The sequence below is a fragment of the Monopterus albus genome, unplaced genomic scaffold, assembly GCF_001952655.1.
Source record: "Monopterus albus unplaced genomic scaffold, M_albus_1.0 scaffold9.1, whole genome shotgun sequence".
In the NCBI taxonomy this organism is placed as follows: domain Eukaryota; kingdom Metazoa; phylum Chordata; class Actinopteri; order Synbranchiformes; family Synbranchidae; genus Monopterus; species Monopterus albus.
In genome coordinates this window covers 1,463,026-1,480,822 of record NW_018127889.1, presented here as the reverse complement: position 1 = coordinate 1,480,822, position 17,797 = coordinate 1,463,026, and the positions used below count along the sequence as shown (strand labels likewise).

At 42.4% G+C, this 17,797-nt stretch overlaps 1 protein-coding gene across 1 annotated transcript in view; it reads right to left on the bottom strand.

Moving 5' to 3' along the window:
- syne1a (spectrin repeat containing, nuclear envelope 1a) overlaps nucleotides 1-17,797 on the bottom strand; it is a 120,823-nt gene that overhangs the window by 10,830 nt on the left and 92,196 nt on the right. The window contains 27 exon segments of the mRNA XM_020587870.1: nucleotides 138-329; nucleotides 955-1,092; nucleotides 2,455-2,637; nucleotides 3,193-3,343; nucleotides 3,566-3,753; nucleotides 4,656-4,818; nucleotides 7,416-7,582; nucleotides 8,546-8,704; nucleotides 9,383-9,538; nucleotides 10,739-10,864; nucleotides 12,172-12,366; nucleotides 12,574-12,808; nucleotides 12,920-13,014; nucleotides 13,109-13,256; nucleotides 13,571-13,725; nucleotides 13,942-14,088; nucleotides 14,239-14,421; nucleotides 15,066-15,270; nucleotides 15,381-15,514; nucleotides 15,635-15,805; nucleotides 15,900-16,055; nucleotides 16,134-16,289; nucleotides 16,410-16,586; nucleotides 16,743-16,892; nucleotides 17,041-17,223; nucleotides 17,349-17,481; nucleotides 17,657-17,797. The exon segment at nucleotides 17,657-17,797 is cut by the window's right edge and continues 24 nt beyond it. Coding sequence (XP_020443526.1) covers nucleotides 138-329; nucleotides 955-1,092; nucleotides 2,455-2,637; nucleotides 3,193-3,343; nucleotides 3,566-3,753; nucleotides 4,656-4,818; nucleotides 7,416-7,582; nucleotides 8,546-8,704; nucleotides 9,383-9,538; nucleotides 10,739-10,864; nucleotides 12,172-12,366; nucleotides 12,574-12,808; nucleotides 12,920-13,014; nucleotides 13,109-13,256; nucleotides 13,571-13,725; nucleotides 13,942-14,088; nucleotides 14,239-14,421; nucleotides 15,066-15,270; nucleotides 15,381-15,514; nucleotides 15,635-15,805; nucleotides 15,900-16,055; nucleotides 16,134-16,289; nucleotides 16,410-16,586; nucleotides 16,743-16,892; nucleotides 17,041-17,223; nucleotides 17,349-17,481; nucleotides 17,657-17,797 — 4,387 coding nt within the window.

Genomic DNA, 17,797 nt, shown 5'->3' with positions numbered 1-17,797 from the left:
GCCTTAGCAGCTGGCGCGGCTTGTAAAGACGCAGGACAGCTATAGTGTGTTTTGTGTATTCCACAGTAGGAATATTGTTTCATTAAGACAACGGTATTGCTAAATACTAAATGTGCTGTTTGTATGTATTCACTCACAGGCAGTCGTGTGAGTTTCTTGTAGTATCTGTCGACTCGTCCAAAGACCTCCTGACAGTATCTCTGCAGCTCCTCGAGCTCCTCCTCGATCACAGCTGCGTCCAGAGGTTCACTCTTCTCTATCAGAGCTTCCCCCTGTCTGAACACCAGCTCAATCTTCCCCGTGTTCAGATAGATCTCCTGCTGGAACGCCTGAGAAAACGCACATCACGGAGGGTCAGAGCAACAGAGGACTGTGTTCAACAATCTAACAGTCCATTGATAGTTCTTTATGTATTTATTTAATCATGTACCCAGTACAATATTTAGAAAAACTGCCAATTCCAATCACAATTTAGCCACAGAAACTTAAGAATCTAAGTTAATAGTGGTGAAAAGACGGTTATATGGTTAAGGAACATTAACCATCAAATGTTTGGTATTTTTCCTTGATAAGTCACATAAACAATGATTTGATTTCTGCTGATTAACTTATTGCTTAACCTTATATCAGTTTCAATACTGGAGAACAGTAAAGGTCCTTTTCCAAATGATTGTACAGTTTTTTCCATTGAATTCTACTACTTCTACTGCTGTAGCTGTCAAATTTCACCAGGTCCTGGTCTTGATAAGCTGCAGAGAAATCTGATTACCTCATACTGTAGCTAATAGATACAATATAAGAAAAGGGTGAAAAACAGCAGATGCTTTGCACTTATGCATGAAGTCTTCATTTTAACTGCACTATTGTTGTATGTCAGTTTGGTATCACAGTGTTGTATCATCTCAGAACCAAAACTGGAATCTTCTCAGTACTGAATCACTGTGTCCATCTTACCCTGAGCTGTTTTATCTTGGCCTGCACATCACACTCAGAGAAGTGCTCTATGTTAGTGAGCTGCAGGTCCATCTCGGTCAGCCACACCAGGATGCTGTCTCGTGCCGTCTCAAACTCCTCCCTCTGACTGATGAAGTGCTACATGAACACAAACAGCAATGCTTTGTTTCATTGTGTTTTTCTTTATCTTCTTAAATTAACTAGTTTGCTTCCTAATAAATTCAAATGTGAAAGCATAGGATTTTATTAGCTATGGATATTATTGGGTAACACTATCTGTGCCCACAAAGGATAACAGAATAAGGGCCCGTGAGAGGACATTGGCTGTTAAATCCTAAAGGCCCCAAACTGCCTGAATGACTTACAAACCATAGATTCGTTAAGCCGACACCCAACGTGATGTTACCTTAAGTCTGCGTAAGATGGCGGCCACCCTCTTTTGCAGGTTATCCCATCGCCTGTTCCCATCATGCACCATTTCTCTGAGCCGGCAGGAGGAGTCGGTGCGGTTCTCGCGAGCCAGACGACGGTACTGTTTGTTAATGAGCTCCAGTTGGGTCAGACACTCCTGCACTTGCCGCTGGAAGGCCTGCAATGACAACACAACACAGAGAAATAAGGGCTGTAAATAAGATGTTCTCTTAAAAATGTCCATGCAGTGTTGGGTTTTTTGCTCAGTTATATTTCACATGGACACACAGAGAAAATAAACGATTAACACTGCCTAGAGAAAACCCTTAAAATTCTGAAATATGATAATAAATGTTGTGTTTGACTGAAACGAGTCAGACATAAGCATAGCAGATGGCAATGGCCCCAGCCAGACAGTCAGCTCACAGGAATGTGCACGTGCACAGTGATGGACTGCAGCAGCTGAACAGAGCAGTGCAGCCAAGTTTCAGAAACATGACACTTTCCTCTCCGTTTCCTCTACCCTGTAGCGACAGCGTCTGTCTAGAAAGGTTATGTTGCTCACATAGAGCAATGTGGTTGCCTGCACATACAAAAACAAATGCATTTGGCTCTGTGCTATTTTTCATCTGTCACACATGTTACAGTGCCTTGCGAAAGTATTCGGCCCCCTTGAACTTTGCGACCTTTTGCCACATTTCAGGCTTCAAACATAAAGATATAAAACTGTAATTTGTTGTGAAGAATCAACAACAAGTGGGACACAATCATGAAGTGGAACGAAATTTATTGGATATGTCAAACTTTTTTAACAAATAAAAAACTGAAAAATTGGGCGTGCAAAATTATTCAGCCCCCTTAAGTTAATACTTTGTAGCGCCACCTTTTGCTGCGATTACAGCTGTAAGTCACTTGGGGTATGTCTCTATCAGTTTTGCACATCGAGAGACGGAAATTTTTGCCCATTCCTCCTTGCAAAACAGCTCGAGCTCAGTGAGGTTGGATAGAGAGCGTTTGTGAACAGCAGTTTTCAGTTCTTTCCACAGATTCTCGATTGGATTGTTAAGCCGACACCCAACGTGATGTTACCTTAAGTCTGCGTAAGATGGCGGCCACCCTCTTTTGCAGGTTATCCCATCGCCTGTTCCCATCATGCACCATTTCTCTGAGCCGGCAGGAGGAGTCGGTGCGGTTCTCGCGAGCCAGACGACGGTACTGTTTGTTAATGAGCTCCAGTTGGGTCAGACACTCCTGCACTTGCCGCTGGAAGGCCTGCAATGACAACACAACACAGAGAAATAAGGGCTGTAAATAAGATGTTCTCTTAAAAATGTCCATGCAGTGTTGGGTTTTTTGCTCAGTTATATTTCACATGGACACACAGAGAAAATAAACGATTAACACTGCCTAGAGAAAACCCTTAAAATTCTGAAATATGATAATAAATGTTGTGTTTGACTGAAACGAGTCAGACATAAGCATAGCAGATGGCAATGGCACCAGTCCGACAGTCAGCTCACAGGAATGTGCACGTGCACAGTGATGGACTGCAGCAGCTGAACAGAGCAGTGCAGCCAAGTTTCAGAAACATGACACTTTCCTCTCCGTTTCCTCTACCCTGTAGCGACAGGGTCTGTCTAGAAAGGTTATGTTGCTCACATGGAGCAATGTGGTTGCCTGCACATACAAAAACAAATGCATTTGGCTCTGTGCTATTTTTCATCTGTCACACATTAGGTTATACTGTACATTATTCAGCAATTTATTCAAGAACACTGCAACCTTCTTGTAGTCTACATTCTGGTAAAAGAGAAAAAGTAAACACACCTCAAACTTCTTAAGCTCTTCTTTAGCGATGGTATAGAGAACTCCAGAGGAGTTGGGCAGAGCTGCTGTTCTTTCTGAGGTCTTCAGCCAATCCTCAAACCTGGAGTAGTCATCCAGAAACTTCTGCCACAGCCTCCAAGTCTCCTCAATCCTGCACAGATTCAGGTCATGGCTAAATTTTCTTAAATATAAACGTATGATTATATAATTAGTAGCAGTATGATCAGTAATGTTATTGCTGTAGAAAACCAAATCTCTGATACGGACAGCTCTTAAAGCACAAACCGAAAATAGTGCTGCTAACAACGTTTTGATTTTAGTACCAGTACATGCATACGAACAAGATGCAAGACTAAAATCAAGAACCACTGACTTGAGCCTCCTCTCCATTGACATGGCGCAGATGTTCCTCCAGCGTCTGTCCAGCCCCCTGGTGGCCTGTTGGATGGAGTCGCACTCTGTCTCTGTGGAGCAGGCGTCACAGTCGTGGAGCAGGACTTCACACAGGTTCAACACTGATGCCACACCTGTGCTGTGTTTCTCAATGTCCCTCTGCAGCTCCTAGAAATCATTGAGAAGAATAATCTGAATGTTGCAGGTTCTGCGAGTATTTTTCTCAGCGCAGGGACGTAATGAAAACTACATGCAGTTAAATTAGTAGTTTATTTTGTAGTAGTTTGCTGCCAGTTTACATTCATATTTGTATAGCGATTGAGTAATTAAAATACTTTCCCCCAGTTTTGTATAGTTAACTGAAACTACAAACAGTTTTGGGTCAATTTCTTATTTTTATTTCACCGTTGACAACAAAAACAAAACTTTCCTCGCAATTTTGTCCTTGTGAATGATCCGGTTTTATTTCAGACATGTTCAGGTCTCAGATAATAAACTCAACAAAGTGGCATCTTTTGCTGATGTGTATATTTTACATTTGTCAGTTTGATTTTTTTTTTTTTTTACAGAGTAGGTTGGACAACTTTTTCTAAGCAGTTAACCAAACTAGATCTCTCCCTAGGATGACTTCGCTGTACTTCAACTTTTTCCAGTGTGAAGCAATTAGTAGCTTTCAAAGGAGCTGAGCCAACATCCTTTTATGCCATAAATTCAGTACATTTCTCCAAACAGTGCAAAGAAGGAACACAGTCAGTAAATGACTGTATTAGTAAACTCTGCAGAGAAAGGAGGTCAGTGAGGTCTCAGAGTCCAGCCCAGATTTAGAGCGGCATCTTGGCAGCAGGATGCACACTGGTGTCTGCAGGCCACAGATGTGACTCAGTGTCATTTGTTTTCCACCAATTTTAAGTCATATTGTTCTGCTTTTATTTTGCATTTGCAGAAAACTACACAGTGTACATGTGTGCTTGTTTGTGTCTGTATGTGTGCAAGACATGTTGGTCAAGCAATGTAAACTTTTCTGCTTGGCACTTTTGAAGAGCAGGATTGTGTTTCAGGCCCCCACTTGCCTGCTGCTGGTTGAGTTTCCTCTGAATCTCCTGGTTGTCACAGGTGTCGTAGACGATGGGCCTGGACAGTTCCGTCTCAATGTGAGCCAGCCAGGAACGAAGGCTGCTCATGTTTTTATCTAACTGCTGCACTGCCACCAGGGTCTCCCTCAACTTCTTCACCCTGGTAGAAAAACAGAGTCAGAGAGGAAGTCAGAGTCAACACATGGGACAACTATTAATAGTAGGGGAGACAGTCTGGTAAGTGAAAAATCTGCTGACAGACTCCTGTACAGCATGCTAACAACATGCCGTAAAATGCTGTAAATATAAGTGAAGTCAAATAAATTAAAGGGACAAAAATGTGTATCTCAGCTAATATCAGCTTAAAATTGTTGATATACATGAAAATTTAAAAGCACACGTGCCTGATTTTCATAGAATAAATTGTTTTTATTGACTTGTTTTAAACAACATGTAACCAAAGATACTGCAGAACAGAAAAAAATGCTCAACAGTAATGTGAGCACGGGGATTCATATCTGAGCAGATGTTTTTGTTGAGAAGTTACAAAACCTTCTGAGAACCATTTGGATCTGCAAGTGCCTAACATTTCTAAACTCTCACCACTGCAATCTATAATACGTGAAACATTAAAATTAGCCAACATTCAACTACCACGACAGTTTTCCCAGCCAGCCTAGCACTCAGTGCCCCACCCTGCATAGCAATGCAACTCACTGTCTCACCAAACAAACAAATTTGCTAAGAATTAAGGTAGTAGCTGGTTTTGTTTTATGTTACACAAATAGAGACAAAAAAAAAATCAGCTACCAAATCTGCAAACAAATCTGGAATAGATAGTCTGCTCCAGTCCTCTTACTGCACTGGTCTAGCTCTGCTAACCTGCAGCTGAGCATCTCACAATGCAACTTAATGAAGGATACGGTAGTTTGACTGTTTACATCATCAGACAACATACTGCACTGCCTTACACATAATGCTAAGTGCACATCAATCATGGGTAAAACCCAACCAGCAAATAATTCAGATTTGTAGGCATTTGCTTTAACTTGTTGCACAGTTTCACTGTACTAGGTCAGGTTATATGAACACAACACTTAAGAAATTATTTTTTAAACACTAGTTAAACCAGATTCAAACAACTGAGTTAAAAACAATCTTGATCCTAGTATTTGGCACAAATAAATCACTGATACTCTACATCATTTAAATATCATTCGACTTTATTATGTGTTGTTCTATATATGTCACAAACTCATCAAAAAATACCTAAAGCACATGAGAAAATGCATGAGGCTAATTTGGTGTTTTAAGACCGTACTTCTTTGTTAAACTGCACAATCATAAAAACATATCTTCAACATAAATTCTAAAGCTCGTCCTGCCTGTTGACATCGCAGTCGCAATCCGGCAGATCCTCCTCACTTGAGCATTCTGCCATTTTATCCGACCCTAAATCCAAAACCATGGGGGTGCTGAATTCCCAAAGACAGCACTATTGTCACAAAGGTGTTGATCCAAACACTCTTCTGCTACTCTTTTGCCTGCAAGCTCCACGTGGGACTCTCTCTCATCTGTCTTTGGAGAAGGGGGAGGGCCAGCAGACTGTGGTGGGGTGCCACAACTGTGACTTATCAACTGCTGCTCTTCAAGGTTAAAAGAAATAGAGAACCCCAAACAGGCATGTGTGTGTCTGTGCGAGTGCCTGACGGTGACAAGTGCTGCTGTTTCTAAAAAGAGACTTACAGTCAGAGGCATGCGCCACAGAGCCAGTCTGTGCTGGAATATCACACATCATATACACACAGAGGGAGTGGCAACAGAATCAAAGGCTGAAGGCTCCATGTGAGTAAACTTTGACAAGAAAAGGTTTCCAATAATACTGTATATGTTTGCAGGAGAATAAAAACACACCCTTGTCTCTTCAGAAAATAAAAACTCCATAGATTGATAAATCCTTCCACAAGACAGAAAATCTCCTTGTTTTGTAGCTATGGACGGACAGAGACAAAGAGAACGCAGCTGTCTGTGTGAGGTCAGACGCTGTCCTCTCTTTCTCCCTTCCTCCTTTACCGTCCCAGAGGACAACAGCCGGAAAAGAGGAGGGGGTATTGGCCAGCTGGGGTAGTAAGAGTCAGAAATGCATCGGGTCACTTTCAATTCAGAAAACACATACAGAGGGAGCGGTTCTTTCCCATATGTTCCATATCAGCAGAAAACTGGTGCCAATTCTGGAGTAAACAGAAGTGTCCAGAAAGATAGAAGGCGGGCAGGAATGTGAGCTCTTTGCTTGGTTTACAGCTCCACTAAGTGGAGGCCTCACTGTCACCAGCAAGGGAAAGTGCTGGAGTGTCAGGGAGGAAACCAGGCCAAGGCATGCTGTCTTATATATAAACCCTTTTCCACTGAGAGGAGGAGAGAAGTGTGAGATGTGTCAGTCAAGAGCAAAGTTCAGTTTATCTAAAAAATATAAGGACATTTTAGACATCTAAATTTGGCTGTTTCCTGGCTTTTCAAAAGCAGGTGAACACATGCCCTAGAAATAGTGTCATACATTTAAGTTTCTTCCATTCACAGTCAAATGAGATGCTTGTTCCTGTGCTAAAAACTCTTTTCAGGTTCCTGAAGTGACTGAACCAGAAGACATATACAATACACAATTAAGAATTAGCTTCATATTATTTTAGTTTCCAGCTGCCTTCACAGTGACCACACAAACTCTACTATCAAACAACAGTGTCCACCTGGGTCACCCACCTGGCAGTGATGAGGTCCAGCAGGTGTTGCCAGCGCTCGCTGACTTTGCTGAGTTTGTGTTGGATCTCAGCCGCCTTGTTATCTTGGCTGGCGCTGGCCAAGCGCTCACCCATCGCCTGCAGCTGCTGCTTGTTCTCCTGAGCTACACTGATCTCCTCCTGGTAGTCCTGGTAGAAAAATCACCAAGTAGGTTAACAGGAAGCAGTAGGGCTACAGGTGGAACCACATTAAATGTAGCATAAATAAAATATACCTGCATTACAAAGATACAATGGTTTTTAAAAGGGGTGGAAGAAATGTTATCACTGTTACAACAACAAATATCTCTTAATTATTCTAACTTATTTTTGTCCAGGCATTTTTGCCTTTATTTTTCAGCAGGTCACAGGGAAGTAGACAGGAAATGGGGGTGGCAGAAATGGAGGAAACCTGCAATGAACGTCTATAGTCAGACTTGGAGCAGCCACGTTCATTTGAACCACACACACATACACTATGGAGCGAGACACTGAACTCCAAGGTGCTCCTGGTGGCTACTGGCCAGGCCAGCGTCTTGCATGGCAGCTCTGCCGCCATTGGTTTGTGAGTGTATTCGTGAGTAGGTGAATCTGTAAAGGGCTTTGCCCAGTTAAGGTAGATGAGCACTATTATGTAAATGCAGCCCATTTACCATTTACTATGTGCATGGTGCAAAAGCTGAAGCCACTCAGGATTTAACCCAGGATTACATGATTTAACCTTGTAATTGGTCATTTTTTTCTCTATTTTACTGTAAAATAAAACTTTATACAGTATGTAAGTGTTGATTACGCTTGTCTGAAAGCTATTATAGCCTAAGAGTAATTCCCTATTATGATTTGTTTTTGCTGAAGTCCCAGTAAAAATAAACTCTAGGTATCATTTGTATAGCTAATATAGTACATATGTAAATAAATCAACCAGTGCATAGCAGTGTCCAAGACTTGGAAATGCTTACGTCAAAACAATCTGGACTCAACTCAGCACTATGAGTTGGGTTGTTGCGAGTGCACTTCTGCATGAATAGTTATGTTCATTAATTTCTGCATATGCAAAAAAATTCTACCTCTCTTACATATGTGCAGTTCAGGTAGACCGTGTGCTGAATTTACCTTGCGTAGCTTTTCAATCATCTCCTCGATGCCGATGTCTCCATTCTGAGAGACTTTGCTCTCCATCTGTGTGAGCCATTCACACAGCTCCTTGTTCTTCTCACTGAACACAGCCCACTCATTCAGCTTCTCACTGACCTGCTGCCTGCGCAGGGAAAGCTGAGGGGACACGGGAGGATGGACAAAGGTGAAAGTCAGAATGCTAACAATGAAATACAAAAGGAGAATGATAAAATAGCATGAAAAATATTGAGCGCTGGATATTTAGTTGCAAAAGAGATTGAGAGACAATATAATTGGTGGAAGATAAACTAAAGACATAAATGTAATGTTGAGTTTTATTGCACAATGCATTCTGAAATTAGCCAGGGAAAGCTAAAAAAAACAAAAACCCATTCAAGCAGCAACAAGAATGTGCCAAAGTCCTGTTAATGATTCTAATCCCCTCTCAAACTTTCACACAATCACTGGACTCACAATGACACTACTGGGCCTGTGATACCTGAGTCAGCCATGACTGAACACTCACTCTGCCTAATTTAGCAAAGCTATTAGCTTTGTTTGTCTTCATCGAGGGTTGATACTGCATGAAAATATTCACAGTGCACAAGCCAACATTTTTAAACAAAGACAAGGTCATTCTTTATCTTTAAATGTCCTCTAGGTGGCTCAACTAACTTGGGTATGCAAAGAGCACAAGACAGCTAAATCAAATCTTCTGAGCGAGTTAGAAGACATTACCACAAATTAGTCTAAGATTACACAGAGAGAGCACTTTGAGTATGTATTGGGGAAATAATCAAGAAAAGAACATCACAAATAACTGTGCACATCTACCTGATGGCAGACCTCCTCCCACTGGCGCTGGAGCAGATGGAGGCGTTCTTGTAGAACTGTGATGTCATCTGCATTGACCACGCCCTCCAAGGAATCCCTCAGTAGGAACAAGGAAGTGAGGTCATCAGTCCAGCTTTCCACACTACTCTCCAACTCCTGCATTCACATGACGGAACAGAAAATTAAGTACAACCCACAGAGCGGTGATCCATGACCATAAATAAAAGGCTATTCTCAGCCTGGCCTGGGAAGAGGGATTTTTCCCTCTCATAAACAACCACAGGCAAATAGAGCAGGAAATCAGCGGAGCTGGAAAGCTGAAGCTCAACTACAACTGCTGCATCATCAGACACAGTGATGAGGGAAAGCAAAACAGACAAGGATTGTCAAAATAAGACAACATTTCATCTAAATGCAAGAATTCCAATTTGGTTTTCTGAAGAGACAGTAAGGAACAGTAAAATGTTATATTTAGAAAAAAAAAAAAAGACAGCTACATTCAAGGTTAAAGGCATTATAAGGTAACACAGACATCCAACCTTGCATCTCCTCCTCACTGTGACGGTTCTGCTGCCTTGTAATAATTTGTGAATAGAGGACGTCTCTATTACGCAACACACGCACAAAAGGAAGCACACACATGAAGACACACATACAACCAAGCACGGATGCTCTCTCTCTTGCTCCCTTTCATGTGCACGCACCCTCTCTGTCTCTCCCTCCCTCTCCCCACCCCCTCTCTCTCCTCTACTGATGCTAACTCTGCAGCTACTCTCACAGCCCTCCTCTTCCCTGAGGAGCTGAGGGCACGTCATGCATGAAACATGACTGCATAGAGTTTCCAGTGGTTAACACAAACTGCAAGGGATTGTAATGTGAATTTTCAAATAAATACAAGATGGTTGCAGTGGGAGCAAACAAAAAAACAAAATAAGAGCATAACAGTTTGTTTATTCCAGCTGTATCCTGGCATCATTTCTGCTGAATCCATATTAATAATTCTAAACAAAGACGAGCTCATTTTTGAAAAACGAATACAAAAACCACTACCTCATATGCAAACATCAAAAATACCAAGCATCATTTTATAAATTCCATGTTATGCTACCAAATGTCTGCCAGAAAACCAAACAAGGTCACACAATGAGACAGCAGCATGAGAGATAAAGATGTTTTTGGCTGCTGCTCTGTAGAGGAAGGACAAGTCTGTGTCTGTGGGTGAGACTAAGAGAGACAGGCAGAGCGAGTGTGTGTTTATGTTTATCAAGTGAGGAGTGTTTATGCATTGATGCAAAAAATTAACCATTAAATAAAACAATTTGAATATTTGTGTAGGTGTGTGTGTTACATTCTCACCTTGCATCTTATTTGCTCTGTGTGTAGCTCCTCGTGGTGGTCAGGCAGTGGCACAGACAGCTTCTTTTTGAAGGCCCTCAGTTTCTCCAATGACACATTTATACCCTTCTCGCATTGCTCCCAGTTCTACACACACACACACACAATACAAATTAGAGCATAAAACACACACGTACTTGCACAAACATTCAGTATGCAGATTGTGGATCTTCTCAGACTCAGAGGAGTCTGATTAATTGATAAAGTCTTCTTGCAGTGGCAGCAGCAGCATGAAGCGGCAGATTTCACAATCATAGACTGACATGTAAACAGTACATCCGCATGCTTACACACACACACACACACACACACACACACTACACAAAGCTGCAGTCAGGCCACACCAGTCAGCATCACCTTAGCCCACTAGTTCTGAACCTCTCAAACAATATGATGAGACGGTGACACAGCAAAACAGCCTTCATAACAAAAGAGGGAGGTTCTGCACCAAGTGGTTTACAGCTATTTTTAGAGTCTGATTAATGGTCCAATGCAGAATAAAAAGGTAATATTTGGTAAGAAATGCTGCAGCAAAGCAGCAGAGAGTCATGGTATAAGAACAAAGGGCAGGCTTAGAATAGCCTCAGCAGCTGTACTCCATGTACAAACCAAAGAACCCAGAGGAAAAGTAACTAAAACTGAAGATTAAGACGAGTAGATGGAAAGGAGAAATTCCCAGATGCATCTTTGACACTTTTTCACTCAGACCCATTCAAAAAAGGGTACCAGTCTATAAAATCTACCTCACAGGGTTCAGATCATTTCAGCTCCATGTAGTGCATGCAGACTGCATGTGTGCGTTTATATTGATGTTTGCCCTGGGTTGGCACTTTTTTAATCTTTGTGCATTTTTGCAATTTTTTTAATGTGATGCTTTGTAGGACCGAACTGGGCATGCTCTCTGTCCTTTAGCTCTGTCAGGACTCTCAGTACCTGGTTTCACTGCCCTGCAGGTGCAGCTGGGCAGGCTCATTAAGGGCTCAGATGGGCCAGTGCCCTTCTTAGAACATTTATGCTACAGTGTGTTAGAGACACAACTTCTAGTTTAGACTGTAACAAGAACTGTGTTCAAATTTGCTTAGCATACCTGTAATAGTGAGGGATATCCAATAAAACAATTTTGTGTGATGAATAATCATTTTAGCCTATAATCATAATACTAACTAAAGCTTAGTCACTTAAACACAGAAGACGAATGAGTGGGACATATCAAAATGAAATGAAAAAAAGATCCAGCATGGTTTTTTGCCACGAAGTTTAAGTTAAGCAAAGAAATGGGGTCATAAAAAGAAACCAAGTACTTATTTGAGCACAAATATGGCAAAGGTGAACAACAAAAGAAATATGAATGAAGCTTCACAATTCAGCTGTATCAAGGTGTGGTTGTGGCTGACCCTGAGAAGGCCATGCAGCTCCCTCCTTTGCTGGTCCAGGCGGTGGTGGGCGTGCCTCCACCTCTCTTGAATCTCCATCAGCTCTGTCTGCAGGGTGGATTCAGCCCTGGTGTCAGCCGACAGCAACAAGCTCCTGCCAGCCTCCACTGTCAGGATGTAGCTTCCCTGTTGCCTCTGGAGCACTCGCTCCTTCAACTAGAAGAGCAAAGACAGGTTACAGATCAATTAAATGTTTCCAAGACTGGAGAAAGGGTGAGGGCCCATTAGAACAGACTTTAGACATGTTAAGGTTCATTTAATGTTTCATTAAATTCTGAAGTTTGAAGAGTGACGAGTATGACAGCATGTCTGAACTAACAAGGTAGATTTGAGAAGTTGAAGCCTTTAAGTGCTGTAACCTACCTGTATCTGATCTAACAGGTTTCTGGCCTGCTGCAGGGCTGCTGATTCTCCTGACTGATGTATGTCCGGTTCACGGGTCACTTCCTGGAGCCATCGCAGTAGCTTCTCTGTCATCTCCTGGTAGTTCTGCCACTGGCGGACCAGACTGTCGATAATGCCTCTTCGTTGCTGAGCCCGCCTCACCACGCACTGCCACTGATTGCTCAGCAATGCTAGTTTCACACTGAAGTCATCACTGTTATCAGAATAAGAGAAGGAATAGCATGTAAAGCTGCTCACAGTTGGACACATATTGTTTCATAAGGTAAGTAGAATAGGATTGTATGTGTCTTATATGTGTGTTTACCTATCATCCACGTGTCCCTGATCCAACATATGATGACCATCGCTGATGATGGAGTAGAGAATCTGCTGCCTGCTAAATATCTCTGCCTGGAACAACTGCAAGTACACATGCAAACATTATGCAAACATAATGACAACAAAGTACATACAAGCACCGCAATTAGTACACGTAATTTAATGCTCCTCTGACCTCGTGGTCTCTCTGCTGCTCCAGCAGACTCTGGTAGTTGCCTGAGATTTCAGCAGTCAGCTTCTGTTCAGTCTCAGACAGGAAGTCCATCCAGGCCTCACACTTCTGAAGGAAACTCTGCTGCTGAAGCAACACGGCCTGCAGTTTACTGGAGAGGGCCAGAGCAAAGTCATTCAGAACATAAGCTACATGGAAGATTAGTACCACTTTATAATAGAAATTTTAGAAGCAATTTCTATTAATTTTAATAAAAGTTTATATGATTTTTATTACATTTTTCAATGCATAAATAGTCAAACACAAAAGACAGCCATCTATCATGCAAAGTGTTGGCCTGCCAATGCTGAGCAAGAAACCTTTTGTTTAAAAAATTTATATTTATTTTTGTGGGTGTATGACTTGCACTATGGTTGTCACTGACCAAGAATTCACTTTAAAGTAAAACAAGACGGTATCGGATACCTGAATCTCTCAGAGAGATGAGCAGAGTGAGCAGCCCAGGCTCTGTTGAGACTCTGCAGGCGTTTAACATCTTTGTCACTGACCGGTAGCTTGTAGACCAACTCATTAACCCGTTCAAGGTCTGGGGACAGACTGCTCAGCTTCAGCAGGTGAACCTGGAAAAACATTATTACACATTTTCAGTCGGAACAAGGTATTACCTGTCAAATTAAAGTGGAAAAAGAAAACATTTGAATCCAGTGAATTTCATTCACTGCTAAGCTTTTTGTCAGAGTGACATACAGTATATCACACGATCAACTTATCAACTTATCCATGTGGTGAAAAGGCATCTGATGTTCAAGCACAAAGAACAGCGGAGCTTTTTATACCTTCAGTTTTTCCATATGTGTCTGGACCACAATGAGCTCTGGTGAGCCGACTGAGTCGGGCTCCTTCAGCACTTCCTCTGCCTCTGTAGCTTTATGTATCAGTGTTTCCAGCTGCTCTCTGAAACCCTCACAGGCCTGAGCTCCAGACTAGAAACAGTCAGCCAGACAAAAGCAGACAAGAAATAACAGTGTTACCAATCATCCACTCATTTTATATTTGGGGTTGTATAAAGGGAGTGGTGTCTCTGTGTATTTGAAAGGAAACATGTTAGTGCCCACCCATCCCTACTATCCTACCTGCAGTACTTCCTGCTGCCTATGAAGGGCGTGCTCCATTGTTGCTAGGCGGTGTGTGAGTGACAGGTGGTCTGACTGGATGGCTGCCGAGGTGGAGGCATCGACTTGGCTCTTCAGTTGTTCCCCTAAAGTTTGCAGCTGCTGGAGGGACTGCTGCACCGAGGCCTGGTCGCCAAGACAGTCCTGCAACAGTAATGTAATCAGAGCAGGTTATGAACAGAATGGGAGTACATGAGTTTTGTAAGGAAAACTTTGCTGTATCCAAAATGTTAGCTTTTTGGTAAGCAGTAAAGATGAAAAAAGGTCTTGAACACAAAGAACCGCCCACACAACAACAGCGAATGTTTGACAACTTACTGTCTAGCAACAGTTTGCATCAGTGAGTCTCAGTCAAAATAGCGGTCTGCTTACACTGTTTGGACAGTGCGTCTCTAGACGTTGCCCAGCATAGGCCTACAAGCCCAGCCTGACACCGGGGGACCCCTGCAGTGTAAATCAGGGGCCTGTCATTCCCTTTGCAGTCTTCTTTTCAAAAGGCTTTTGTTAGACTGTGCTGTGAGTCTACATTCAAGCAGACAAAGGGACAGGGTGCAATTTGGTTTTCTGCAGAGGGGACTGAAGCTTTGTGAATCCTCATATTGAGCTTACAAGCTGTTTCAGAGGTTATTCACCAGATCTTATAAACCAAAGAAGTCTGAGAGGAAGCAGTTTTAAGGATGCATATTTTACACCACAAAAAAATGTGGACTCAGTGATGAGCTCCAAATGGGTTCAGAAAAAAAAAATCTGACAATCATACATATACTAGTGGTCCCCTCTCTGCTCACATTGCAGTCCTTTATCCAGGCTCTGCTCTCCTCCTCTGAGATCTCTCTTTCGGTGGCGGTCTTCAGCAGGCGATCCGCATGTTCTTCCTGTTTCTGAACTGCTGTCACACATTGGCCATACAATGACCTGTAGCGCTGCCACAGACCCAGCAAGGCCTTACTGCTCCTCAGCTGCTCCGAGATCTGCTCTAGTAGACTATTCCACCTACAGTGGAAAAATAATGAGTCAGATCTGGAGCTAATCTAGTTTATATTAAGAATTATAGGTGATTTTTATTGAAGACACTCAGAAATGGTTTTTGTTACCCCCCCTACCTGACATTGACGTCCTGGAGTGCTCTGTTGAGTGTCTCACCCACAGATGGGTGACACTCTGTCAGTAATTGATGTGTTACAGAGCCAAACTTCCTCAGACTGCTCTCCTGTTTATCCATCTCTTCCTGCAGGTTCTTCAAACACAGACACCCACCCAGAGTTTCTTACACTGGATCAACATATGCTGTTTATGACAATAAATCTCAGGAATATGTCAACTCTAAAAAGGCAAGCCTATTTTCTGCACCCCTCACCTCCAGACTCTCCACCTGCTGCTGTACTGCTTCTAGAGATCCATTAAGCAAGTGCAGCCTGGACACAGAGTACCTCCCCTCCATGAGGTATCCATTAATCTCCTCTGAAGCTCGCCGGTACAGTGTCCACTGCTCCAGCACTGATCGCAGGCTCACCTTCATCTGACTTATCTGAAAGGAAAGATGGGAGATGAAGGTGTCTTAAAGCACAATGGTAAAAAAATGAGTCAATGACCATGAAGGGTAATGGATCCGATAAGCTCACCATGTGGTCCAAATGAGCCCATGACTGGTTTAGCCCTTTGAGGGTCTCCTTTACAACAGAGCAGGCTGCTCCTTTCTTTTCTTGGATAAGAGCATTTCCTCGTTCTTCTGCTTTCTCCAGATCCTTCTCTTTTTCCTTCACTAGTTCTTCCAACTCCTGTGAGTACACCATATTTGATTTTAGTAAAATCAATCAAAAATAACTCTGGCATTAATAGTATTGCTGTATCCCTACCTGACAGTCTTTAAGTGCATTCTGCACCGATGCTACATCCTCTATCCGGTGTCTCTTCTTCAGTTTCTCCTCCTGTAGTGTGAGCCAGCTTTTTAGGGCCTGGACTCCATTTTCATGCTCCAACCAACCTTCCAACAGGCCTTCCAATACCTGAATCTAAAATAGAAACAATTCAAAACATTTTTATTCCTCAGAAATAGCAAACTAAGAATATGAGAAGAAAACAATTTATAATTTCAGGTCTAGTTCTTGGTTATGCTGTAATGAAAACATTACCTTTTCAGTAATGAGCCCCTGCAGCACCTGCCATCTTCTGTTCATAGCTCCCAGCTTCTCAGCAAAGTCTGTTTTGTCACTGCGTTTTCCCTCTACATCCTGACTACTGATCTGCAGCACTGACTGGTTAACAAAGTCCACAGTCAACTGCTTACAGGTCAGATCAATGCGGAAACCCTGCAAAAAAATAGATTGAATGATACTGAATAAGAGAAATGAGTGGTTTCAAAGGTAGTTAAAATCTGACGAGTGACATGTCAAGTTCTCCTGCAGCTTGACCAAATGGCTACAACAACTGGAGACCCTGTGTTTACAGATGTTGCAATTTTGCACCTTATACTTCTGCAAGAAGTTTTGGACCATCTCAGAGCCTACAGCTCCCATGATCTTATCCTGGTCTTCGTCTATGATGTTTTCCATGAGAGAGATCCAGCTCATCAGCTCTGTGATGGCATGTCGTGATGCCAGCTTCTCCATCTGCAGCTGAGGGTACAAAGAGGTAAAATACAGCATCACCAACAATGCCATGTTAGTACCAATTAACCAGAATTTTTTTTTTACATAAAGATGGTAATAAAAGTTAACAATTTTACAAAAATCTCTCAGGACTAAAAACTGGCTATCCTCAGACCTGGTGTAGCTTCTCTTGTACTACAGGAATACGAGTCAGCAGCTCAGCCCACTGAGTGTCGATTTGGCCCAGCGCCGTTCTCAGACCAGCTGTGTCTACTCTTTTCAGTCGCAGAAGCTGGTTGCCCGTGCTTAGCACAGATGAACGCAGAGATGACTTAGCATCCACCTCCTTGGAAAACTCCTTATAAAGAGAGAGTTTAGTTTAAATGTAACTGTATACTCATTAAAACAATGGTGATATTGCATATCGATATTATTATTATATCTGCAGTACATTTGTGCTGGAGAAGTGATAACCTAACTCACCAGGAAGGCATACAGGTGGTCTCTGACAGTCTCCAGCTCCTGAGGCACTGTCACTGACTGGGTTGTCCAAAACTCCAGCCGATCCAGAGCCGACTGCAACCAGTGGTTCAACTCTGCTGACTCACTCAGGTACCTGAAATGTACAAACAGGACAAATATTTTAACCTAGCTCATACCTGACAGATTTAGAGGATGCTTTTAACTATACTCAGCCTTAAGGTATCACAAACAAGTTTATAAAGCAAAACAATTTGGTTGATGAAAGTTGATCTGAAATTTGATTGGTCAAACTACTGCCAGATCCTGACCTGCTCCAGTGTTTGAGTGTTGAATCGAGGCGGTGCAGCTCCTTGTTGACCTTGGTGGTTGAGGAGAGCCAGTGTTCTCCCAGTTGGGTCAGCTGGTTTTCCAAGTCTGAACAACTAACAGACAGAAGAAGCCTCTTTCCC